The sequence below is a fragment of the Ambystoma mexicanum genome, chromosome 12 (assembly GCF_040938575.1).
Source record: "Ambystoma mexicanum isolate Mex_15411 chromosome 12, UKY_AmexF1_1, whole genome shotgun sequence".
Lineage (NCBI taxonomy): Eukaryota > Metazoa > Chordata > Amphibia > Caudata > Ambystomatidae > Ambystoma > Ambystoma mexicanum.
In genome coordinates this window covers 120,222,380-120,250,175 of record NC_090936.1, presented here as the reverse complement: position 1 = coordinate 120,250,175, position 27,796 = coordinate 120,222,380, and the positions used below count along the sequence as shown (strand labels likewise).

General features: G+C 44.8%; 1 protein-coding gene across 2 annotated transcripts in view; it reads left to right on the top strand.

Moving 5' to 3' along the window:
- The window catches only part of EFCAB6 (EF-hand calcium binding domain 6), a 1,227,964-nt gene that overhangs the window by 275,812 nt on the left and 924,356 nt on the right, over nt 1–27,796 (top strand). For both annotated transcript variants that reach the window (XM_069628134.1, XM_069628133.1), the window contains exon 8: nt 5,550–5,677. In XM_069628134.1, coding sequence (XP_069484235.1) covers nt 5,550–5,677 — 128 coding nt within the window. The remainder of the gene's footprint in view (nt 1–5,549; nt 5,678–27,796) is intronic.

Below are 27,796 nucleotides of genomic sequence, written 5' to 3'. Positions count from 1 at the left end.
TTCAGGCCTCTTCATCTGTACCAATTGGGTGGAGGACAGTATGGTAATTCTTCCCTTGTCCTCTTGTCTTTTCCTTGCTCTGGCTATGAACAGCCATAATGATTCTGCTATCATTTGTGCACATGAGATTTTCTCTGGGCTTGCACTTGCCTCTTTCAGTGCTGGATCAGGGGTGCTTATCAATGCTGTCTCTGTTAGTTTCTTCTCCAACTCCTTTTGTTTCTCTAAAAGTTCATCTTTTTCCATTTGTCTTTTCACTTCACTTGTAGTAGAGCTTCTCATTGTTGGTTGTCCAACCTTCGCCCATTCTTTGGATTGTGGTTCTGCACCTATTGACACTAGACCTGCTGTATGTGCTCTCATCGTTTGCATGCGTGTGGTTGTCAGTAACCTCTTTTCATTCTTACTCTGCTGACCCTGTCTCCGGCTTTTCAACTTGCTTGTTACTGAATATGTGTCATTGTTAATAACATCCATTTCAAGTTCACTCACTCCTTTGTCAGACCCCCTAGGAACTGGAATCACTATAAAGGGTCTGGGTGCTTTTGTAGGTGTCATGCATACATCATTAAGTGGGTGCACTGGAATTGGAACACTTTGTGCACTTATGAAAAAATGCAGTTCGAATCGTCAGTGACAATAAAACAACGATGAATACAATGCATAGATACATTATGCCTCTGTAGGTTACGTGGCAGCACTTAGTTCTGGAACAATAAAAGCGTCTCTCCTCCTGAGGGAGGACAATGCTATTGTTTTGATTTCCCATCTCTATCATTCAAAAAAGAAGACTAACGTTTAATACATTCTATGCAACAATATCTCTGGATTCTGCTGTCTCTGCTTGTCAGTTGCAGGTACTGGAACAATGTGTCGTCCTTTGTCTGCACAATGGATTGTCTATTGTCTCTGGAGACAGTTCTTTTTCTGTATTCGAAAAATGTTAATTTAGGCAATAAGTTCAGCAAGTCCTTTTTTACTGCACATGTTCAAAATACACAAGTTGCGAAGAAAAGAGCTGGGTTGAGAGGCACTCCAAAGAATAAATAAAGTTCAAAACAAAGTTAAGTAGCCCAAAAAGGGTCTTCGATCGTGTATATGATTGTAGTACGTTATATTTCAGGTGCAGGAGGGAGAAACTCGAGGCCACTCGAGGTTCAGCAAAACTAAAGCAGAAAACACACACCGACTGTTGCTAGTCGGTAACCCTCTGCTGCACTCCTAACAGGAACTAGTCCCAAGTGGAAGTTAAACCTTGTATACACTAAAGACTCCAAGTTAGGAGTGTTAGATGTACAAGGATGAAAGTCAAGTTAATTGTTACCAATTTGTGATTAGATTTATCTAGTATTCAAAAGGCTGACAGTCTATCTGGGGCTCTGTCAATCTGTAAATCTACAGACAAGAAAACATCAGGCTGAGAGTAGACCGATATAAAGTAGACCCAGTAGGCAATATAACAGAACATAATCAATTTAATCTATAGCATACTACTCCATAGGAGTGTTAACACTGATTGCATTCACAGGTCAGTTTGTACAGGTCAATACTTCAAAAAACAAAGGACAAAATTAAATTTGAGCTGAACACAATACTCAAACAAAACCTGTTTAGTTTAAGGAAAGAGCACATATATGTAGTGTACATTTACACGGTACCAATGGTACAGTAATACATATGCAGGGTAGTCACCACCTTTGTGTTACCCTGCTACTGAGCAGTTACATTCACTCTGCTCAGGATTCCTAAAGACACTCCTTTAAGGTAATCAGTGCCTACACGTTTCGGATTAATGAGAATCCATCTTCAGGGCAGGACGTGTTTTAGTTTCATCAAAGTTCAGTTGCAATTCCTACAAAGTATAAGGATACACTAATTAGGTCTAGTGCGTATTGGAGGAATCTATCATTTAACTCCTATAAACGGAAGTACACTGACCTGCTCTTCTTGAGAAGCAGGATCAAATCATAATCACCTGTATGATTGAAATAACATGAAATGCAGTTTGTAAGAGTTGAACCCTGTGCGTCAACCACTATTAAAGAGATACTCATACTTTAAAATGTGGTTACTCACCCAGTCACAAGATAGCAGTGTTATCAATGTCAAATAACGTGAAATTTACATTAACCAAGGCTTCAGGTGAAACAACTCAGAGAGTCAGTGTCCCGAGTAGAGGGCGTAAACTGTAATTTCAGCACCAAGTGCTGTACAAAGATGGAGACTATTCGTTGTGATCACACGACAATCGTGAACATCATTCAGTAAAAGTGAAGCTGCTTACAAGGAGCGGATCACTCGCCATACGCCAAAGCGAGAAAACGAAAAGGCAGCAGCTCGCACAGGCGCGCTGCACGGCACTCCCAAGCTAAATGCGTTGCCATGGGAGCGACGCGCAGACGCGTCCTCGCGCGGGGCGCCATCTTGGTGTGGGACAACAAGTCCCAAATTCCATCTAGCTTGAATCAAGCCTCAAACTTGGTATTCAGGTACCGCTCAACCCATGTGCAGTGCTGCAATTAGTGGCGCAGTAAGAAGAACTTTGTAAAAATCAGAAACCGACTGTAAAGTTGTATTCACATAATACGTCGTGTCGCGCATGCGCGCTACGTGTTCTGTTGCTAGGGACGCGTTACGCTCTCAGTCTCTTGCATCTTGTATGGATCCCGGTGATTGCTTATATGATGTGATTCAGGGTGGCTATATTTTGAACTTATAAGTTAAATTGAATGAGTGAACATCACCAAATTGTTTGTTTATTGAGTTTATATAGCGCTTTACAACAAAGCGCTTTACAGAATAACAACAGGTACAGTAATGAATGAAGCATAATTTACAAACATGAAACAAACCAGTGGTACAGTATTTAGAACAATGTTCTCAAAGGAGGGAGGGGAAGGGGGGGCCCCCGGGTGACCTCCTACGCACTAAGGTGGTTACAGTATCCAATTTGAGGTCATTGGGAGGAGGGGTAAGGAGGATAAAGAAAGGGGGGGGGCAGGGGTGTGAGGGGGCGAGAGGTAGGGAAGGAGAGTCAGGGGGGAGTGGAAAAGAAGGGCATTCAGGGAGGAGCGGAAAGATGGGTAGGTAGGGGTGGAGTGGATGGAGAAAGGTAGGGAGTTCCAGTGGAGGGGGGCCAAGAGTTGGAAGGAGTGGAAGCGCGAGGAGGCACAAGGGCCTGGGGGTACAGTGAGAAGGTAGAGATCAGCTGAGCGGAGAGAGCAGGAGGGAGAGTAAAATGAGAGGAGAGAGGTAAGATAGGGAGGGCGAGGTCGTGGAGCGATTTGTAGACAAGGCAGAGGAATTGAAATTTCAATTGCGAGAGGAAGGGGGAGCCAGCCGAGTTGAGAGAGTGAGGTAGAATTAGAGGGCCAAGAAGACATAGTGTGGATAGAGGAGTGGTAGATGGATTTTAGGGGAGTCGGGTGAGAGACAGGGAGTCCAAAGAGAAGAGAGGAGCAGTAGAAGAGAAGGGAGAAAATAAGGGAGGAGATTAGGAGTTTAGAAGCATGAAAGGTGAGGGAGGAGCAGATCTTACAGATCTTGAAGAGGTGGTGCGGACAGGCACGAGAGGTTAGAGAGATGTGGTTGGAGAAGGCGAGAGGGAGGAGTCAATATGGAGGCCAAGGTTGCTGCCGTGGGTCGAGATGGGGAGTTTGGAGGGAGGAAGTGGATGAAGGGAGGAGGGGAAAGTGAGTGTAAGGAGGGAAGAAAAGCACTTCAGTCTTGTCAGTGTTGAGGGAAAGAAAATGGGATGACATCCAATTTTTTATGGCCATAAGGCAGGAGGAGAGAGTGTGGTGGAGGTCAGAGGTGAGGAAGAGAAGGAGAGAAAGAGTTGGGTATCGTCTGTGTAGAAGTGGTGGGAGATGCCGAAAGAAGAGATGACGGGGCGAGAAGGGAGGTAGAGGGGGAAAAGGAAAGGTCTGAGTACGGAACCCTGGGGAACGCCATAGTTCAGGGGGAAGTTGGAGGAGGTGCGGCCGCCCCAGGAGACAGTAAAGGATCGGTTGGAGAGGTAAGAGGAGAGCCAGGCTTTTTCTGACACAAACTTGCTAGGCATGGTAAACATTATATACAACCACACATATAAATACATTAAAAAAGCCACAAACCTGGAATACTCATTCAACATATCCTAGAAATGTCTCCGACCACACATGGAAAGTGACCTAGTGAAATAATTGGATTGTGTGTAATGTCAGTGGATTTGCATGGCTAGAAAGTTGAAGGACTGAACCTCTTAAACTTCTAATTGCTGATGCTGTTAAAGAGATTGTGAGGGTGTGATGTTTCATGCAGTTTTATTATAAACCTGTATGTGTGCCCAATCTTAAGGCAATTGGCCAAGGCGTTTGCAGCCAGATAAAAGTAGGCACTGGTATTTTCATCTTCCTTGGTTGTTTCAGTAACTGTATCTGACAATTGTTGAAGATAGCTCGAGTTTCTTGTAGGTAGAGGTTAGCTGGCCAGCGAACAGAACACTGGTCTGCTGGTTTCATGGAATCACAATAACAGACAGACGACATGTCTCTCTCTTGTTCTCTTTTTTTAATTCTGGCCCCTCTACCCTTTTCTACATCAGCTGCTGGGATGCTGGATCACCTGTTACCAGTTGCCAATGCTGGCCGTCTTCCTCACCAAATTGGGTTATGTGGATCTCTGTCAATTCCTCATAAAAACATGTATTTTAGCCTGCTGACCTTGTTTTAGAGCCGCTCATCGCCCAAGTCCTAAAACAGTCCTAAAACAGTTGGCACACAATTAGAAGTTTTGCTGGTGCCTTTTCCAGCAGATATGTCACTACTAGTAGATGGAGAAGCTGTTCTGCCACTGCTGCCACTGCTGCCACTGCTGCTAGAATCCTGTATACTTTTTTTTTTTTTCTTTTTCCAAAGCAGATTTTGTTGTTGGTAAGCAAAGTCAAACCAAGAAAATTGAATGAACGTTTAATGCAAAATAAATAGTAATTTTACCTATTCTTTTATAAATATAAAATGTAATACTGGGAAGAAATTTAAATTGGAATTTTTAAAAGGCTTACAAGGCATAAGTTGAGGCTTTCAACCATCCCCCTTTTGAGTATACAGACATTCTCAATGCTCCTGCTTTAAATAAATAACCCTTTACCCATATTGGTCACTAAGAATAGTAGAGTCTCCTTTTTACACAGGTAATTACTATAATGTACTTTCTGGCCCATACATTTTAGTAAAGGCTACAATAATGCTTTATTTGAGATTTGCACTGAATTAAAAGGGCATTATGTGATAGCTCGGGTAACTGAATAGGTGTAAATCTGTCAAACTGCTTTGGAGGATTGGTGCATGCTAAACATTTTCTAAATGCTTTGCCTGCTTTCACCAAGTGTGCAGAACCTCATTTTATTGGTGATTTTCTCCAATGAAAGCTTTAAATAATGAGCTACAATCCTTCATTGTGTATCGGGTAAGTTATCAAAGAACATCTATAAAATGTGTTGAATTACTGTGACGAGAAAGATAAAGTTGATAATTGAACACTTCCTAAAGTGCAATTTTTCCTATTAGCCCTGAATTGGGAAGCAACACAGCAAGAAATCCAGAAACAACATATTTGGCGTCCACCATCTTCAACTGCTGAGTTTAATGTGGAAGAATATTCAATTGATGACATTGAGATGGCTTTTTCAAAAAAGGTAGGATTTTCCCTTTAACTTCAGCAATATGCTGCACCTTGATTTAGTTTGATAGAAAGCTAATAATCCTGGGGTCTCTTGGCTCTGACACTTAACATGTCCAGATCTATGGAATTTTTAACGGGAGAAGAGAAAGGTCTTGAAGTTCTTCTGAAAAGATGTTTAGTAAGTGCATGAGTGGGTAAAGGGAGACAGTTCTTTAATTGAGGGGCTTCCGCAGAGAATGGTCTACCCTCTGCATTTAATCTATCCAGGATGTGGCTTTCTAATTGAAATCGTTGTGCATTTGTGTTTATTGGGATTTATACAGTGCTGTGTTCATCTCATACTACATAAAAAAGAATGTTAGCACCTCAGAAGGAGTTTGTGGCTTTTCTATCTACTATCTTAGACATTATAGGGTATCAATTTGGCAGATATAAAAATATCTATATTTCCCAAAGGTAATATTTACCTCCACTGTTTCCACAGAACAAGTGAAGCAAAATTGACCTTACAATCCAAGTGATCATGGACCACCCCACTCCTTTGGTAGCTGAGCGTTCCTTTTCATTTGAGTTTTAAGGACAATCTTTCAGGAACTCTTAAGTTGTGTCTGTAGTTGATTGGGAATGTATGCTTCCTCCCATTCGCCATTTCATGCAGATTCCTCCCCCTTTACTTATCTGGTGTCACTGAAGTTTCTTCTGGAGATTCAGATATTTTGGAACCATGGCAACACTGCTGGAGTTTTCTCTTATTGCGACTATATTGCAGATAATGGGAAGGTTGACTTCCATACTTGACCTTCAGTTCTTCAATTACTTTCTTCCAAAAAAGTGGATTAAAGAATGCTTGTTTCTGCGTTGTGAGAAATCTGAGGGTATTCTCATGCCTACTCCCCTTGGAGCCTCTTCTCAGGTGGCCAGAGAAAGGCTATCGCTTTTGGATCTTGACCCTGGGGGTGGAGATGCAAGGGAGGATCACCTGGGTGGAAGGTCCTTGTGAATTGGGGAGAGGATATGCGCAGGCGAGACATGGTATCCCCCCTTTTCTAGTGAGAACCGGACTTACCCTCCCCTGCCTTTATAGGCTGTTGTAAACTATCTTCCCCCATTTTCCCTAATTCAGCCCATTATAATACTGGGACGAGGAAGAAGCGACTAAAAGTAGTGCACAATAACAGGTCATTTCACCACTCTGGTACAAGGAAGAGGCCTGACAAGTGTTGTGAGTATCAGGCATGTCCCAATAACTATGGTCAGGCAATTGAAACTAAGTGTTCACACCTGCAACCTGTTAACTGGCTGCCGGTGTATACAAGGAGGCAGAGTAGCAGGAAAGAGAACCAGCTGGGCTGGAAAGCAAGGCAAGGCAGTGAAAAGGAAGCCGACCGTAGAGAAGCCAGGAAGATGCTGGGGCCATTGCGGGCCACGAGAAGGTCTGGAATTATGCAGCACCCATTGCCTGGTGTTCCCCGTTGGGACTGGGGAACACAGGGATGCTGCCGACATCTGCAGGAAGAGCTGGAGAGAGCGAGCGTTGCTCGTGTGTGTTCCTCTGGAGTGAGAGGAGTGAGTGAGAACCCAGAAGCAAAGCCAGAGCACCCGGAGGAGCGGCTGCACACCGGTGATTGACATGGAAGGTTCACTGAGGCCGGGGTGCTCCACGGGCATGGTGTGGGCAACGGTGAATGCTCTTCAAGCAAGAACACATGTTAAAGTCGTCTGGAGACCGCATATTGAATTATTGAATACCAAACACATTGCCAAGCACATAATGATTTTTTGAATACTGATAAATGGGTTGGGAGACCCGAATATGAAATATTGAATACCAAACAAGTTAACACGCACAAAATAAGTTTTGAATGCTGCACTGAAGACAAAGATATGAGAAAATCGCATGAATGAAGCAGAAAGTGATGAGCATTTGCGAACTAAATTAATTTAAAGATACAGCATTTGCACACAAAGTGAAACGAGTGAGAAACCAAGCACTATTGGATAGAGTGAAAGCTAATGTTTTATCCAAGAGAATTACCATGAAGGAAAGTGTGTGAGAATCACATGTTGATAAATTAAAGTGAATGAGACGAATAAGTGGACTTAGAACAAAGATGCAGAAAGGAAGCCTGTGTTAGAGAATTAACTGCCAAGGGTTGTTGGTTGCGTGACCTGTGATGGGTGGACCATGTGGTCCGACAATTGTGCCTAGACTGAGGAACCCTTCATTGGAGTAAACCAAGAGAAGTCAAGAAGCTGATGTTGGTCGGCCTAAATTTGTTCAAGTGATAGAAAGAAGAGGCAAACTACATACGTTGATTAGACTGTGCATTGTATGCCTGAAGAGCTGTCTACATGGGGAAGGGAAGACCGAAACCATTTTGTGGAACTGTGTTGAGCTTGGGGAAGAGAGCACCAAGATAATTTGGTGGAACCGTGTTGAACTTGGTGAAGGAAACCGCAAGTTTATTTTGTTGGAACTGTCTTGAACTTGGGGAAGGGGACCTGAAGCTAGCCTGGAGCTGGAAGAAGCTCAGAACATTAGTTTGAACACTGCTTTGTTGGTTACTGACATCCCTACACATTGTTCGCTTTAGTTGTGAAGTATAGGTTTTGGACACAGACAGACCTTTAAGTTGAACTTACTGACTCAGACTATCTTTAGTTTATTTAGGTAGGGAAATCCCATCTTAGTATATGGCAAGCTAGGCCTTGCACCATACTGACATTTGAGTTAATAAAGACTTTTTATTTGAACTTTGAATCTGTTTTCTCTGTATTGCCTCATGATGCCTTCAGAGCATTCTCATATTGTAACCACACAAAATACCTTTGACCTACAGCTGAGGTGTACAAAAGTTGAGGTGCTTGCTCTTTCTTCCTTTTCTGTGCCTGGTATGTCTACCTCAGTGACGTTCCAGTGATGGAGAGTTATTTAACTGGTTTGACAGGACGTTTATTCATGGTTATATGTCAAGTCAAGAAACATTCCTCTTATTTCATCTTACACGCTCAGTGAACAAGTGAGGTCCTCCATGCTTCCCGTCCAGTGTTGATGTTAAATCAGCACTGTCTCTATTGTGTTATGTACAAGGCAATTGTGTTGAACATACAGGGCAAACTCAAAACTTAAGGTGTCAGAAAAGTTTCTTGTTAAAGGTTCTGGGAGTGTCAGGTTTTCTTTAAAGTTCAGAAGATTTGGGGTTCTGCCCCATCATTCACAGTCTCTCTGAACTTTATCTACCTTATCTCCAGTTGCCAGTGGGATTCAACCTTCTCCACTGGGCCTGGAAGTTCTTATGGATGTCTCCTTCATGACCTACAGCTTCCAAGCGGAGACAGAGTCGGATGGGTTTATTGTCCCCATCCTCCACAGATGTCCTCATGAGGGTTTCAACGCCTCCCTCTCATGGGATGCTGACCTTTCTTTTCACACCACACTGCTCCTGAACCTAATTGATGGCCTGCCACATGCTTGTTCCTCCTCCCAGGGTGGGCATGACCCTTTTACGACTGGGGTCTCATCCCTACACCTTGACTTGGAACGAGTGGGCACTCTTTCACCTTTCAAATCTTCCCAGCTAATCTCCTGATATATTTTCCACTTTCCTTCTGCTGTCTCCAACCACCACCATCCTCCTGATATTCCGAACCGGTTGGAGGTTTCCTGCCTCTTGTCGATGATCTCCTCCTACTACCTCTCAATGTTGGTCCACTTGCTCATGCTACAACAGCCTCCAAACTCTGTCCATCCTCCTCCAAGCTCTGTGAATGCTCTCCCACTTCTGTCAGAATGTTCACCTTTACCACCCTTCTCCTCACCTGAGGCTTCCTCTTGCTTGTCCTTGGCGTGTTTGGAGGATCTTCGAAGGGTTCTGGTATCTTCCCTTGTAGACTTGTCTCTGGACCTCCTGTCATGCAAGTAGGGTCTGGCTCCCTCGGAGGCCACCTCGACAGGAGGTGGAACCTGTCTTGGGGGGCCCCGAGGAGCCAAAGCCCCGCGACAGGGAAAAACCGATGGACGGTGAAAAAACCCTGTGTAGCCTTTCCGAGATGGTATTAACTCCAATGATTTATGTGGTATCGAGAGATCCGGAACGAAGCCAAGATAAGAGTGGATCGAGCAAGTTGGTTCAATCCTCCGAAGTGAAGGTGTCTCGAGGAAAAGGAGGCCGGCACCAATCCGAAGAGGCGAGGTAGCAGCAATGAGCAGCAATGGAGGAAGTGAGAAAGGAGGAAGAGTCCGGAATGGGGAATCGGACCGAGTCGAGAGGGAAAGGTAGGAAAAGAGGGAGAAGTAAAGAAGTCCCTACTTACCAGAAACGGTTGGATCCACGAAGGCACAGAGAGGAACACGAAGATACGCGAGGTAGGCGGCGAACCGCTAGTACGAAAGGCAAGATGCCTAAGTAAAAGGGAAAGTCTGAAAAGGAGTGGCGGAGAAGTGCCGAGAACGGAACAAGGGAGTAGTGAAAGGCAGAAAAGAAAAAACAGAGGTAAGACGAGCGGGTATGAGTAGCACAACAGGAGGGACTCAGAGAGAGCGAAACAGAGTAATTTGGCTGAGCGCTGGTATCAACTAGGAGTAGCAATACAGATACAACGCGCCGGGAGGTGGGCGGAGCTTGCTTAAATAATAACGGCAGCCATGTTGGATGAGGACTGGACTGCTAAGTGCAGGTTCTCCGCGGCGAAAACTTCCACTTTTGCCATATCTTCCAGGGATGGATCCTGACAGTATAACCCTTCTCCCTCCGAAAGCCCCCAGGTTTTCCCGGGTATCTCAGGTGAATCTCTCTCAGTAATCTTGGAGCATGCAGGTGGTGTCTGGGTTCCCAGGTTCTTTCTTCAGTGGAGAAACCCTTCCAATGGACAAGATATTGGAGACTGCCTTGATAATACCGGGAATCCACTAGGTATTCCACTTCATATTCTTGTGGTTCTACTGTGGACGGAGTCCTGGTCTTCTGAAACTTTCGTGAGAAAGGATCCACCTTATATTCTTTAAGCAGTGATGTGTGGAAAACAGGGTGTACTCTCTGGAGTTTCTTTGGCATGCGGATTTCGTAGGCGACTGGGTTTATTTGTCTCACAATAGGATAAGGACCCAGATATCGTGGAGCAAATTTGCCGGTGTGTATCCACTTGGGTAAATATCTTGTGGACAACCAGACCCTCTGTCCGGACTTCCAATCTGGGTTGGGTCTTCTGCTTCTGTCGGCCCACTTCTTTTGTGCTAGTCGGCTATCCTCTAATGCTTCTTTTGCCAACTTATGTACCTTCTTTAGTTCTGATAACCGGTCATCTATGGCAGGTGATTTGGTGGACTGCATTCCAGACCAAGGCATCTGCTGAGGATGGTAACCATAAGTGCAATAGAAAGGGCTCATCTTAGTCGAGGTGTGGTAGTTGTTGTTATAGGCGAACTCGGCTTGCGCGAGGTAGGAAGACCAGTTCTCCTGTCTGTTGCTGCAAAAACATCTTAAGTACTGCTCAAGTCCGGCATTAAGTCTCTCTGTCTGCCCGTTACTCTGTGGGTGAAATCCTGACGATAGTGCTCTGTGAATCCCCAACTGTTGACATAACAAAGTCCAGAATCTAGAGGTAAATTGGGTACCTCTGTCTGATACTATGGTACGAGGTAGGCCATGCAAACTTACAATATCCCGGAGGAAGACTGAAGCAGTCTTTGGAGCTGACGGAAGACCTTCCAATGCTGAGAAGTGGGCCAGTTTACTGTATGAGTCAATAGTTACCATGATTGCGGTCATTCCTTCTGATTTTGGGAGATCGACAATAAAATCCGTAGACACATGTTCCCAAGGTTGGGTGGGTAAGGTAGGTTGTTGCAGTTCGCCCAACGGTTTGCCTGTTTGGTATTTATTGGTAGCACAAATCGGGCAGGACGAGACATATCTCTCCACATCCTTGTGGAGTTCTGGCCACCAAAACCTTCGACCTATGAGATCTTGAGTCTTCTTGATACCGGGGTGTCCAGCCAGGGGGGTATCATGACACCAGGAGAGGATCTGCTCCTGAAGTCCTTTGGATGGGAGAAACAACCCAGTACCATGGTAGTACAAACCGTCATCAGCCAGATTGACAGTGGTTGGTATGGTTGATAGCGCATCGTATTGGGAGGTAAGTTCTTGCAAAAAGAGAGAGACACCTGCCGTGATCTTTAGGTTGGGAAATAAGAGATCATGCTCTTGATTGTGGTCAGTTTCTTCTCCTGGACATCTGGAGAGGGCATCTGCCATCTTATTCTCTGATCCTGGTAAATAGGTGATGTTGAAGTCATATTGGGAGAAGAAATATGCCCACCGAGCATGTCGGGCATTGGTACACTCCATCTGCTGTAAAACTCTAAGGTTACGATGATCAGTTCGTACCTGAAATGGGTGTGCTGCTCCTTGTAATAAGTGTCTCCACTCTTGGCATGCCAGTTTGATGGCCAGTAATTCTCTTTCTAAGACAGAGTAATTTCGTTCGCTCTTTGTCAAGGTCTTAGAATAATACGCTACTGGATGCGTGAGACCGTCTTCTGCCTTTTGCAACAGAATGGCTCCCACTGCTCCCCCCGAGGCATCAGTTTCCATTATAAATGGTCTTGTTTGATCTGGTTGTACCAGTATGGGAGCGGAGGTAAACAGTTCCTTGAGCTGTAAGAAGGCTCCTTTCTGTTCTGCTCCAAAGGCGTACTGGACCCCTTTTTTAAGGAGACCTGTAATGGGTAGCATCAAGTTAGAAAATTTGGGGATAAATTGGCGATAGAAATTTGCCAAACCTAAGAAAGATTGGATCTCTTTGACACTTCTTGGCTCCTTCCAGTCTAGGATCGCCTTTATCTTTCCGGGTTCCATCCTGATCCCTTCCTTCGAGAGGACATAACCTAGATAAGAGACAGAGGTCACTTCAAACTGGCACTTTTCTGGTTTTACCAGGAGGTGATTTGCTCGGAGTCGATGTAACACCTTTTTGACTTGTTCACGATGTTCCAGTAGTTCTTGAGAATAGATCAATATGTCGTCTAAATAAACGACCACCGAGACAAACAACATGTCGGAGAAAATCTTGTCGATAAACCTCTGAAAGACTGCAGGGGCATTCACCAGACCGAAGGGCATAACTCTGTATTCATATAATCCGAATGGGGTCCGAAATGCGGTCTTCCACTCGTCACCTCTCCTTACTCTGAGGAGATGGTAGGCTCCCCTGAGGTCCAATTTGGTGAAGTAAGAGGATCCTCTCACTGCTTCCAGGATGTCCCTTATGAGTGGCATAGGGTAGCGATCACGGATTGTGATCCGATTCAACCCTCTATAGTCTATGCAGGGACGTAGTTCGGTGGTGTCCTTTTTTGGAATGAAAAACAGTGAAGCCCCCCCTGAAGACCTTGATTCCTGTACTAGACCATTCTGCAGGTTGTCATCTAGATATTTTCTTAAGGCCTGTCTTTCGGAAAGAGATAGGGGAAACATCCTGCCAAATGGGACAGCCGACTCCGGGGTGAGTTCTATGGCACAATCCTCTGGCCGATGAGGTGGTAGGAGTTTGGGTGTAGTGTCTTCAAAGACCTCAGCATATTCTTGGTACTGACGGGGAACAGATGAGACCACCCTAAGTAGAGGAGATCCGTTGTTCCTGTCCTTTCCTTTGACCCGAATGGCAGATTGACAGTGCTGTTCACAGTAGGAAGAATCAAAACGCACACAGTTGGTAGTCCAGTTTATTTGGGGATTATGTCTTCTTAGCCAGGGTATTCCTATCACTAAGGGAAAGTGGGCTGCTCTAATGAGATCGAATACTAACAGTTCCTGATGCTCACCCAAATCCAAACGTAAAGGTATCGTCTCGGATTGGATTGGGCCTGAGGACAGGGGGGTCCCATCCACTCCTTCTACTGGAATGGGCTTATCCTTCTGCTTAAAGGGGATCTGTTGTTCTCGGGCCCATCCTTCGTCCATAAAGTTCCCTGCGGCACCGCAGTCCAGCATGGCTAAGACTTCCACACATGAAGTCTTGGATGTCCAAAGTTTGACTCGAAATACCATCAGGCTATTATCCTCACTTAATTCTGTTGGTCTGGTAAGGTTGCAAGGACTGTATCTTGTCCCCCCGAGACCTCCCTTGCAAAGGACCGAGGGTGGAAGTTTTCCTTCCTTCTTGGAGGTACTTCTGGACAATCTCTGAGCAGGTGTTTTGAAGAGCCGCAATACATACAGAGACCTGAATCCCTGCGTCTCTTGCGTTCTGCAGGTGTGAGAGGGCCTCGGGTTGCTCCTATCTGCATAGGTTCCTCTCGGGTGGACGGTTCCCTCGAAGGGTGAGGAGCTGGGCTGGATGAAGGCTGACTAAGACGAGGTCTTCTCCTTTCCAGGCGGCGTTCGTTAAGACGATACTCTAATTGGAGAGTGAGTGACATGAGATCTTGAAAGGACGGAGGTCGAGCTACTCGGGCTAACTCATCCTTCAACTCATCCTTAAGTCCCCTCCGAAAGATCGTCTGTTTGGCGGATTCTGGCCAATCTGTTTTCGCCACCAGTCTCAGGAAACGAGAAATGTAGGTCTGTACATCGGTGTTACCTTGTTCTACATCTAGTATTGCTTCGAAAGAGGTGTACAAAACCTCTGGACGATCAAATCTGGCCTTGAAAAGGTCCACAAAAGAGTCATAATTAGCCAGTGCAGGATCATTTGTTGTTACCAACGGGGTGGCCCAGGCCAATGCATTTCCGGTGAGATTAGCTATGAGAAACCCCACTTTCGTTCTGGCTGTTTCAAAGGCGTGGGGACGAAAGGCAAAATATACGTGGCAGGCGTCTAGGTACTCCTTTAGACCGCCTGGATAGCCATCATACTTTCCGAAGGATAAAGGCATGGGTGGTAGGTCTCCTTGGTCGTCCCTATGTAGGACCACTTGTTGGCATAGGGCGGCATTTTCGGTTTTCAAGGATTGGACTTCTAGAGTTAGTCCCTGCAATGCTGCCACCAGTTCCTGATATTGTTCAAGGGAAGCCATGATTCTGTCTGGGCGTTGTATTCTGTCAGAATGTTCACCTTTACCACCCTTCTCCTCACCTGAGGCTTCCTCTTGCTTGTCCTTGGCGTGTTTGGAGGATCTTCGAAGGGTTCTGGTATCTTCCCTTGTAGACTTGTCTCTGGACCTCCTGTCATGCAAGTAGGGTCTGGCTCCCTCGGAGGCCACCTCGACAGGAGGTGGAACCTGTCTTGGGGGGCCCCGAGGAGCCAAAGCCCCGCGACAGGGAAAAACCGATGGACGGTGAAAAAACCCTGTGTAGCCTTTCCGAGATGGTATTAACTCCAATGATTTATGTGGTATCGAGAGATCCGTAACGAAGCCAAGATAAGAGTGGATCGAGCAAGTTGGTTCAATCCTCCGAAGTGAAGGTGTCTCGAGGAAAAGGAGGCCGGCACCAATCCGAAGAGGCGAGGTAGCAGCAATGAGCAGCAATGGAGGAAGTGAGAAAGGAGGAAGAGTCCGGAATGGGGAATCGGACCGAGTCGAGAGGGAAAGGTAGGAAAAGAGGGAGAAGTAAAGAAGTCCCTACTTACCAGAAACGGTTGGATCCACGAAGGCACAGAGAGGAACACGAAGATACGCGAGGTAGGCGGCGAACCGCTAGTACGAAAGGCAAGATGCCTAAGTAAAAGGGAAAGTCTGAAAAGGAGTGGCGGAGAAGTGCCGAGAACGGAACAAGGGAGTAGTGAAAGGCAGAAAAGAAAAAACAGAGGTAAGACGAGCGGGTATGAGTAGCACAACAGGAGGGACTCAGAGAGAGCGAAACAGAGTAATTTGGCTGAGCGCTGGTATCAACTAGGAGTAGCAATACAGATACAACGCGCCGGGAGGTGGGCGGAGCTTGCTTAAATAATAACGGCAGCCATGTTGGATGAGGACTAGACTGCTAAGTGCAGGTTCTCCGCGGCGAAAACTTCCACTTTTGCCATATCTTCCAGGGATGGATCCTGACAACTTCCTACAAACTCCTTTCTCCACCTCCTTCTACAAACACCACCCCTGCTTTACTGAATCTCTGTGCTTATATAGCCCATTAATTTCTCCTCTGGAGTTTGGCATTGTGTGGCTATATGCTTAAAGGATATACATGAGTGAGAGATTCTGATTGGCTGAGGCTTATTGCCTAACCTGTGTGTGCTCTGGGCCTTTGGAGCTGGGCCAAGCCTTTAAAAGGCAGATCCACCATTTTGGATGTTATTCCCTTGCACATGTCAGCCTTGGGTTCCTCAGTGTATTGCCCTAGTGTTTCACATGAATGTAAGAGCAGGTAAATCACTTCTGAATTTGGTGTGTGTTTGCTGGCTTGCGCTGACTGTGCCTTCTCTTCCGGGAAGCAAAATCCATGCTATGGAGAACAATGGGCCTGCTGTGCGAGTGTCTGAAGGAAACGCTGCAAGCATCCCATGTTCGTACAGGCTCATTGGCTGAGCGTCACAAGAAAATGTTGTGTGTCTCTGATGTCCGCTCAGTCTCGAGAGGTGGTAATTGTGAGCAAAAGTAGTCTGCCACAGGTGTGTAGGCTGGGCTCCTGGGTAGTGCCAAATAACATGGACTGTGTATCTTATGTCTGAGCGGGCCCGCTGAGGGAGTGCTTTACAGTTCAGAAGGGTCCCTATGGTGTTTAATCTTGTGGTTATTTTCCATTTTTAGGGGAAATTAACTCCCTTACTATGGAGGTTTTTTTTTATTGCCGGGTTCAGGTCTCTGAAAGAGAAAATGTTTGGGAGTTTCCCTATGTTGGGGATAAATGAAATACCTTCTTTTAGGAATGGGGAGAACATATTGTTACTGATTCCCTGGTGTGCTGGCTTCCCTGGTGCAGGGACTCTCTCTTTTAAAGGGCTGTGTTTTAAAGGGGACTTACGTGACCGTCCCTTTCCCTGGAGTGCATGACGGGGAGTGAATGAGGAGGTGAGGGTGACCGAGGGATCTGCCCCATACCACCCCATGCCCATCTTCCAGGAGCTTGGGGAAAGCACCCAGCCCCCTTGGGCAGCGCACTAGATGTCCCCAGGGGACTTTCACACACAAACTAACTGTGAGACTTATTGCACCTCCAAACATAAGCAGGGCCTGCAGCATTACACATAGTAGGATTTCTGAGGTACTCTTGCGTCCCGTCCCCTTTCATCCATACTAATGGCACCTCCCTCAGAACAGGTACAGGATTGGAGCATGTTGCAAAGCAGCCTCATCGAATTTTCTGCACTGGTGCACCCTGTGCATGCCCCGTGTGGTACCTCCCTTGATGCGCCCTGCCCAACCGTCAATCCCTTTTCCCCCACCGGATGGGATGGGACGAAGCGTTGCGCTAGCAGCTGCACCCTGGTGCGCGAAAAACGTCACTAATACCTCCTCTGCACATGCCCAACAGCTTCCATTGCTACAGTGAGTACCCAGAGAGTTTTTCTTCCATGGACACACAGGCCTTTGGTTTCTTTTGTTTAGGGAGGGGCATGTGTGGTGCATCTGTGACGCGTGCCACTCTCTCACGTGTTGGGCATTCCGATATAGTCATGCACAGTGGGAAACAGCTTTCGGCAGATGGCTCAATGACGAAGTTGAGGATTTAATCGAATCAAGATTTAAGGCAAGCAAATGCATTTCTATTAGAGGACACCCAATGGGGGCGATACTCTGAGGTACCGTTCCACATGTGAGGTGTCTGGAAGACCCTTTCCCATCTGCATCAGCTATGCATACTAGACTTGGGCCAGAGGTTCTAAAAGGAACTGTTGCGACCCCCCAGACCAAAGAACTATTGGCCCAATGGTGTCAGAGGGGGAAGACCAGCACTGCATGACCGTATCCAACGGCACAAGCATTCGAGGGAGCATGTTCCTATCAGTTAAACGCAATCGAAATTATCTTGTGCCCGCACCAGTACGAGACACAGGAGGGACAAGGACTCTCACCAATGGCTGTAATAAAGCAGACATTCAAAACAAAACGGTGTCCAGTCATAATATCGAAAAAATAAAGTCGAATGACAAAAAAGTCGAATCAATAATGTCGAAAAAAAAAAAGTCGAATTTGTTTTTTTATTATTTATATATATTTTTTTGGGTTTGGTAAGTAAAAGGGGTAAAATAAAAAAAAATAGAAAAAAAGGGGGGCTGGGGGGGAACCCCCCCATTTCGAATAAAAAACGTATTAAAAAAAATTTGACTTTTTTTTTTTCGAGATTATTTTTTCGACATTTTGACTTTCGATTTTATTGATTTCGATTTTATGTCTAGGAACCATTCAAAACAGCATCTAACATATGGACCTTACAGAGGCTAGTTGTTGAGACAAATTGCGGGTATTCTTCCTTTCTCCCCAAGGCGGAGACACCCCCTTTGAAGCAAGGGAGGTTAGCCCGCTCTGCAATATCCTGCCTAGGGGTATGGACAAGTGGTACCTCACTGGGAGTGACTCCACCCTTGGGGGACAAGAACTCCTGTTCCAATGAGGAACTCCCTAGATTGCCCAACAGATCGCCATATATGGTACTGCTCGCTGGAAAGAGGAATGTACATGTTTTATATTTGGCTGCAGGCAATGCTGAAGTGATCCTGTTAGAAAAAGGAAATAGGATGTCTCTTTAAGAATAGACTTGGATTTTAACTGAGACAAGTGATGGAAGGAGGAGAGAGTATGGTACGCAGGGAAGCCCCCTGACGTGATCCTGCCTTGGAGGGGCGGAGCAGAGACAAGCCACGGAGCCCCTGACTTTGAAATCTGCGTGGAATACCACAGTGAGATGCCAGGAGGCCCCTGCATGAACAGCAATGGGGAAACCACTGCCCAAGAAGAGAGAAGTATCCAGGAGCTGGCATGACCACAAATGCCTTGTGGTGGGTGAGATGCCAGTTGACAGACGCTGCTACCATCATAGCTGGGAGCGTGAGGAGCTCCCTGTCGCCTGTGCCCATAGACGGATGCAGCCTGAGAGGAAGCAGAGAACGAGATGCAGCCAAAAATCGAGAACAGGAAAACCGACAACAGAGAAGAATACCGGAGCACATGCCGAGCCCTGCAACATTCTTTTACGCAGATGAAGGTAACTGGGAGAACAGGAAAAGCGGGAGGCCGCCGGGACATGAATACATGAAGAGTGCAACTCATCCAAGTCATAAAGACGAGATATGAGTAACAAAACTGTGAAAGGCTCATAAAGCAAGTAACAAATAATCCTGTGAGGAGAATAAAGAGGGACTGGAACCAATTATCCTGGGAAAAAGAGAAAATGTCTTATGAACAAATAGACAAAAAGTGGATAGAGCAAAGCCCAATCACGGCTTCTGAGGAATACGATATAAGGATGAGTTGAGAGACTGTGAAAGGGTCATAAGTGAAGACAAGAGCATGAGAAACAAGCTGTAAACAACATAACAGCAAAGAGAGCATCAGGCCCAGAAGTGGTTTACAAGAGCTACAAGAGCTCATGGAGGAGATGTCCAGAGCTTACCAAAGACGATTGTGTTAAGAAACTAAAGTGTAAGAGAGAGACATTTACATACAGAAACTATCAGAATCTATGAGAAGCCTAGGAGAAGAAAATCCTTCTCTTGGCTGAACTTAAGTTGGTTAAACTAGTGGTAGGGTTAGGTTTGGACTGAGGACATTTTTACTTTGGTACTTTTTGCATAATGTCCTTAATGTGTCCGGCTCCTTCTTCTGACCCACCACATTGTGCACAAAAGGAGCCACAGGCCGAATACACAGGATTATGCCTGGGACCATCAGAAAGCACAGGACTACACACCCAGGTAATGAAATCAGGGAACCATGCAAGAGGCAAGTGTGTAAAGGGTTTTCAACATAGAATTTTATATTTTGGAGGAACACATTTGCTTTTCCAAGAATTGTCCAGACTTACAGTACTCCAGATACCAAAAGACTATGCGCGAGACCTACGCGATCAGCCTAAGCACTGCCTCATCACCGCACGATTCCGCTGCTGAATGCAGGCGGCAGCAGCTTCCCAGTGGTAGCAGACAAATTATGGAACAACTTACCTGTAGCTCTAAGGTTGGAAACCTCTTACTGGACCTTACAATAACACCTTAACGTGGCTATTCACACAGGAGTTACAAAAATAACTGCACAAACGTATTCCTTAACTAAGCCACAATCTACTGAGCACCACCTTACCTAAGCAACTAAAGAACTACTGTATTTGCCGTCTTTTACCTGTAACTCTGTCCCCTAGTAAGCTTAAGTAACTAAACAACGAACGTATCTTATGTAACCTGTGTAACCAGGTAACCTTGTATCTTGCTTATCTGTGTAGCCTTTATGCGCCGGTATGGAACTTGTATCACCACTTTTCTTTATTGCCAAGAACAGCGGCTAGATGCCTTCAGACTTGTTGCTCTATATAAATTGCTAAATAAATAAATAAATTCGACTCTTTATTAATGTTGAGGTATACATATCTACGGACAGATCTTTAGTGGTGATGATGGTGTAATCACAAGCAGGGATAGCTCTCAGGATGGACTTGTCATCCGAAATGCATCGGTTTCAGTCTCTGCTCCTTCGGTTGTAAAGAAGTCTGCTCTTAAAGATTGTCACCAAGAAGATTGCTTACCTTACTTTGTTGTATTTGCTTTTTGACAATATGATGTTACATAAGTAATTTGAACAGTAGTTTTTACTACAGGGTTAGTCACCAGTACTGATGAGTGTTCTCATCAGCTGTTCTTAACACAGAATAATGTTCTGCCATTCATCAGTGATCTAGCAGGGTGTCGGTACAATCACGTAAAACATTCTTGGAGGCGATAGATTAATTTCTAATTACAAGGCGGAAGGTTGCATACATGGCAAATCCCTTAGTAAACAAGCATTTCAATGGGCTGTTGAAGCTGTATCCACCAATGCTAAGGGAACATACTGCGTGGGACATGAACATGTTGTTAATCGCACTCGTACACAAACCTTTTGAGCCACTGACTTCAACTGACTTAAAGTGGGTAACCCTGAAAATGGCATTCCTGGTGCTGGTAACCTCTGCACAAAGGATATCAGAATTACAGGCATTATCTGCAGATGACCCTGTATAATTTTCCATAGCGACAAAGTGGTAATGGCAACAAAGCTGGGGTTCCTGCCAAAGATAGACACGTACATGAGGAGTTTTCACTGCCTGTTTTCTTTCCATTCCCAAGTAAGTAGGCCGAACAGGCACTGCAGATTTTGGACATCGCATGGGTATTACAAGTCTATTTGGCCAGAACAAAGAATCTACGCAAAGGAACGTAACTATTTGTCATTAATAGGGGGTCAACGCCGAGTTGAGCACTGTCCAAATCCTCTATAGCGTGGTGGGTGGTTCCAACTACTCTGGAAGCATACACATTACAGAAAAGGATTACACCCAAGAGGTTACACGGTCACTTAGTCAGGGGGGGGATGCAGCATCCGTAGCTTTCCAGTGGCACATGGCGATCCAGGATATTTGTAAGGCAACCACTTGAGCTACCCTACCTCATTCTGTAGACATTACTTTTTTTAATTGTGAATTTGTTTACATATAAAATGTTCACAAGGAAAAGCAAAGAAGAATAGAGAACTAAGACTGTACATCTATAACTGATCATTTGAAGAAGATTGAATCTATCATTATCTGGAGAGATTTGTATTTTCATTACGCCACACTTAGAATTACATGTAGAACATGTAAAAGAGCAGTCATCAAATAAGTTTGATACCCTTTTAATATTCGTTCTCAGAATTGTTTGGTTGATAAGTTAAATTCACAGTGTACAACATGTTTCAAATGTTCCTTGCTTATTGAGAACTAGCTGATGTGCCCGGCATTGCCCGGGCTTTCATTCCCTCATAGGTATAGGTAACTGTGCAAAATATGGTGCAGATTGGTGAAACGGTGTGGAATTGCAGAAGGAACAACGCTTTGCCATGCCACAAACCCACAAACACATTTTGAATTTTGCTGAAATCCAGGGAAAGGGGTGGGGTGTACAAATGTCATGTAGCCAGTAATGTCTGGAGGGTCTAACATGTGACTGCGCAACATTTGGTGCAGATTGCAAAACGGTGTAGAATTTTATAGGGAACATATGCGAAGCCACATACCCACCCACACATTTTCACTTTTGCTGAAATCCAGGGAAAGGGGTGGGATGTCCAAATGCCATGTTGCCAGTAATGTCTGGAGGGTTCTTACAGATGACGGCAAAATTTGGTGCAGATTGGTGAAACAGTGTGGATTTGTATAGGGAAGATGCACAAAGTCACAAACCCAGAGACTTATGCTGAAATCTGGGAAAAGCAGTGGGGTGTCCAAATGGCATGTAGCCATTAATGTCTGGTGGGTCCTAGCTGGTGACTGTACAACATTTGATGCAGATTGGTGAAATGGTGTGGAATTGTATAGGGAACATACGTGAAGTCACACACTCACAAACCCACACCGAAATGTTCACTTTTGCTGAAATCTGGGGAAAGGGGTGGGGTGTGCAGATGTCATGTAGCCAGTAATGTCCGGAGGGTCCCAACTGGTGACTATGCAAAATATGGTGCAGATTGGTGAAACAGTGTGGAATTTTCTTGCCCCAAATAGATAAATGTGGTGTTTTAACAACATAATAGTCGAAGCCTGCATCTAAATTCTTTTTTCTTTGTTTGGTCCTCTGAGTCAAAGCAATGGGTTCTGCGATGATTCAGAGCTGATCATCCCAAAATCTTGGCCTAAGGACCCTCCTCGTTTGGCCAGGGAAAGGCAGGCGCTTAGTGATCCTGACATTGGGGGTGATGATCTGTGGGAGGATCACATGGGGCGTGGGGGGACTCAGGTCAGGGGAATTGGGAGAACCCTCTAACTTCCCTAGTGATAATACAGTCTTAATGGCATATTGCAAAAATTAAACCTTTATTGAAAATGAGAACAAGAACATTAGGGACTTCAAGTCCCATAATGCTCCAGGTACTGGGACGAGGAAGAGAAGCTTAGAGGTGCAGAACCATGATGTGCAGACTAGTGGTTCTAATGTCCGACACCTAAGCATGAACTTAGAATATTTAAGACCCCTCCAGGTGCAGGCCATTAGAAGAAGCAGTAGTATCAGAAGGGAACCGCTGCAGTGTAAGAAGCAGAAAGAAGATGCTGGAACCGCTCCTGTGATTTCAGCTTATCGTAGTGCTGAGAGTCGTAGAAGCTGGGAGTTTGCCTTGCAGAGGACGTACAGCGGGAAGTAGTGCAGTTGCTGGCCGTCCCCTGGGAGAGAGCTCTCCCTGTCCAGCCTTTACACTCCAGTAGTTGGTGTTCGCCGGAGCATGCGAGGAAAGTGTCCAGCTCCTGTTGCATTAAGCGTGGGCCACGGAACTATGAACAGAGCTGTCAAACACCCAGGACCCGACGTGAGAAGAGGAGACTGAAGCGGCAGCAGGTCGTGCCGATACGCAAAGGAAGACCAGTGAGTTGGCCTTCAAAAGGGGGCCTTGGGGCGCTCCCAATCAGACTGCTGGCTGCTAATGGTCAATTTGAATACCGAACAAATGAATCAGGTGTTTGTGTCTAATATACACATAGAAGGAAAGCAAGAGCAGAGGGCCTGTAACAACCTTTGCCAAAGCAAAGAGGGGGCACATTTTGAACTAGATTACAACATGCATTGCCAAAGTAAAGAGGCATCAATATTGGAACACAATCACAACCAGCATTGCCTACGCCAAAAGAGGGCAATTATAAGAAAAATGGGAAATCACTTTCCTATAGAGAGAAAAGTTGAAAAGAGACATTACAAGCAGTTAACTGGTGATGTAGTAGAAACCCAAAGGTGGCAGGACAGATGCCCTCCTTGTAGAAAGCCTCAAGGAGAAGAGGAGCTTAACCTGCAATACATTTGGCAAACATACTAGTGGAACAAACAGCATCAAGTGTATGGTATCCTTATGAAAGAAGTTGTGAAATGCAATGTTGGTGAAAATCAAAATTTTTGAAGCAAAACCAAACTGCAGAGTACTTCATGGTAGTACTTGTAGTAGGAGTTGTTGTCCAGGCAATCGAGTATACCAGAAAAGCGGCTGTTAGTGGTTAGTCCTGGGAGGTAAGTGAACCAGGAAGAAAATATTGAAGTATTGCATTGTGGTGGAAGGTGGTTGTGGAGAAAAGTGGAAAGTCCACTAATGTGATTGATGAACTGTGGTGAAACCATTCTGACAAAACATTATTTTTCACCAAAGAGAAATATGAAAACAGTTGTCTTTAAAAGCAGCAGAGTCAGATTGAAGTATTGACCAGAAGTGTGGAGATAAAGTTTCTTAGGTTATTAAGTAGAGTTTGCGGAAACTTGACAATTATTCTGAAGAGTGATGAACTTTGTTTGACATTGGGACAATCCAAGTGATAAACTCATGTAGTGAAGAAACATTGTGTTGGAGGCAAAACGTGGCTATTGAAAGGAGCTTTGTATTGACTTTGAATCAGAACTGGATTATTCCAAAGAACTTTATCGGCTGAAGATTTCAGTTGGAAAATCATGCTTTATTCCTGGTTATAAAGTTTATGTATAAATCTATTCCATTATTTTATTGAGTTTGAACAGCCATATGTTACCTGTACGATTTTGTTGTATGTATAAGTTTGAGGAACCGATAGATACCTTTTGTTATTAGAGGGTTTTCCTTTAGTTTTAGTTTCATAGGCAGGGTAATCCTTGTTACATTAGGCAAAGCAAGGTGTCTATCACGGTATCCAGTGATTATACGAATCTAAAATAGAGAATGAAATGTTACCAAATCATAAATAGCACATTTTTGTTTAAAAGATATAAGTAGGAGTAGGGTAAGCGGTTAAATCTGGTGGGGAGAGGGTTGTGGTGTGGTTTTAAATGGGGTGGACAGAGGTCTGGGAGGAAAAACAATTTAAGTATTTTCGTTATTTATGATTCGTTAACATTTAATTCTCTAATGTTTCATTTGGTAAAATCACAGTAAACCATTTATCACATTCATATAATTTAATAAAATGGCTACCTGTGAAAAACCTTTATCAAATTGTCTGCATCGCATTTCTGAACCCTTACAAATGGTGTCAGTAGTGAGATCGGAATCAATTGAAACAAATTGGGGAACCCTTACATTTGAGAAACTTAACAAAAGGGCCGACGATCCTACCATTGCAACTGAGCAATCTAAAGGATTTGACATTTACAGTACTAGAGAGGAATTAATTCAACCTGAGACAGGGCAATGATACCAATGGATTTAGTTCTTATTCCTCATGGGAGGATAGCTCATCGGCAACATACTCGCCTTGGAAGCTAGACGACACAGAGCAACACAGGTTCGATCCCCGGGTCCGCACTTAGAAACCTCTGGGTATTAAGCGCGTTATAAATAACCTATCATATCATATCTCCCAATGGTACCTATATCAGACTTGCCTCTAAATCAGGCCTGGCGCAGCGCTATGGCCTAGACATGTTGGTGGGAATAATTGATCCTGATTATAGGGGAGATATTATAATATTAATCCAAAATAATGGGAAGAAATCCTATCAAGTTAAAGCAGGAGAAAGAATAGCTCAAGGGATATCGGAGAAGGCTCTGTTCCTAAAACCACAAGAAATAAAGGACTGTGATCAAACAGAGAGGAGGTTTTGGCGAAGCAGATGTCGAACATGCTGTGGAGCCCATAATGAAACCTAATGTTGATGAAGAGGAAGAGATTATCCCTGACCTTGCTTTTTCTCACAGAAATGATCCTTTGTTAGCAGAACACTTCATTCAAGTAATATCAGAGGATGAAGGCAGAGAAAAGACAGTACCTTTTTTTCTAAAGTCTGGATTGTTAAATAGAGGAGATGTGGGATCAACGGGCGTACTGCAGTCTCAAGTTGTAGTGACTAAAAGGCACGTAAATATTGTCCTGGAAATAGCTCATTTATCATTTGACAGGAGGCCATTTATGGACTTCAAAACTCAGGCATGAATTGTAAATAGATTCTATTGGCCTGGGATGTATGCAGACCCAAAGATTCTTTGTCAATACATGTGCCCTATGTCAGAAAACCAGTACTCAAATTCTTCCTCCAGTTCCATTACAACCCTTGCCGATTATAGATATATGGTTCTCACGGATAGGAATGGATATAGTGGGCCCTTTATAGCCTCAAAATTAGGGAACAGATATATCTTGGTAATTTTAGATTATGCTACACGTTACCCTAAGGCTTTTCCTTTAAGAAATAAAACCTCACAACAGATCTTGAACATTTACTCCCTTTCATTCATAGAATTGGCTTTCCCAAAGAAATCTTGATGGATCAAGGATCAACATTTGTGAGTAAACTCATGGCTGAAGTTAAGGAAATTCTTCAAATTAAAACTTTACACACCTCCATTTATCATCCACAAACTGATGGATTTGTGGAAAGATTTAATCAGACTTTAAAACATATCTTAAAGAAGTTAGTGGAGACGGATGGGAAGAATTGGGACATTATGATACTCTGCGCTCTGTTTGCCATCAGAAAGGCTCCTCAATCTTTATTTATTGTATTTATTTGTGCATTTATAGCAGTGCACAAAGACCAAGGTCATCTAGTTGCTAGTTACAGGAAAACAGTCATAGTGGAGAAGTAGTAAGACAGTAGGGATAGGAGGTTAGTTTAAGAACAAGGTTTTGATAAGCTTTCTGTAGACATTGTAGGAGGGTTTGCCTCTCAAGTGTGGGGGAAGTTTGTTCCATAGTGACAGTGCCTGGACTGGGAAGCTGGATCCTCCAGCTTTGAGCGCTTGAAATTTGGTGTGACAAGGCAGTGTCTGTAGGTGGTTCTTGTTGGTCTTTCTGAGTCGTGTGTTTTAGTTTATCCGCAAGGTAACTTGGTGCGTCGTTTGAAAGACATCGGTAGGTGAGTGTCATGCTGCGACCCTGGAAGTGCTGGCAGCGTTGGAGATTCCCAGCACGGGCCATTAAACAGTCTCATGCATGCACGGTGAGCAGTCTAGCCCTCATCCAAGATGGCCGCCACAACTAAATCTACATGCCGTGTCATAGACACGGTGCGTTGTATCCGTCATTCTAGGATTTCGCTGCTGTTATTCCAAACAGTTATTTCCCGTCAGCTGCCTCTGTTTTCCTTTGTCCCACTTTCTGGTTCTCAGCCTGTTCCGTTCCTGTCCTCCTTCCGGCTTCTGTGTGCTACTTGCCTCTCCTCCACACCCTGCGTTTCTATTCCGGCTCTAGTTTGGCGTGGAGCCGGACTGCTCTTCCACTCCTTCTCGGGTGAGTTATTCTTTTTTCCTGGTCTCCCGGCTTTCTAGTTCAACTAGCTTCCTCTTTATTCCACCCAAACTTGTAGTTGGGGTTCTGACTATCCGTTAACAGACTCGTCTCGCTTCCTTGCATTCCCTGTTCACACCTGTGCGCCATTTTTCACTCAACTTTCACTATATGTGTTATTTTCTCTCTTTCGCTCGTGGACTTCCTTATGCTGTTCTGTCCATCTTCCTCCCGGACAGCATTGCCTTGCTTACAAGTTCCCTGCCAGGCTTCCTATCCTGTTGCTGACTGGCTATTCCCCATTTCTTTACTACAAAATTCCTCCTGAAGTAGACTGCTTGCTATATTACCATCTCTCCTTCTGAGGAGCAGCTATCTCGGCAGGGAATTTTCCCAGCTGATTGCCTGGGTGATTCTAAGGACTCTATATTTCTTCATCCACACCAGTGTGTATTATGGACTTCTAATACATCCTACCATCTAGTAAGAACTCATACTTCCGAATACTTTCCTTGTGTACGTCTGACCCACAGAAGTCTTCAGTCTACCATCACAAACAGGGTTTGTTTGTGCCAAGAGGCTTTTCCCCTGTATTAGGGGGCTTGCTCCTCAGAGTTCCCTTAGACCTGGGTTTCGTATCAGGTCAAGGTGGCCTCCGGGGGAGCTTGTCCCTACCTCCACAACAAGGAGAGGAAGGTAAAGGAAAAGAAGTGTAAGGATTCTAAGAAGCCTCAAAGGAAGAAGCATTCAGAAACCCTTGACAGTTCTTCCGAAGACCAAGGTGAGGAGGAGATTCGGGAGGGTACACCCGTGCATGACAGTGAGGGAAAGAATTTTGAAGTTGATTCTGTCCT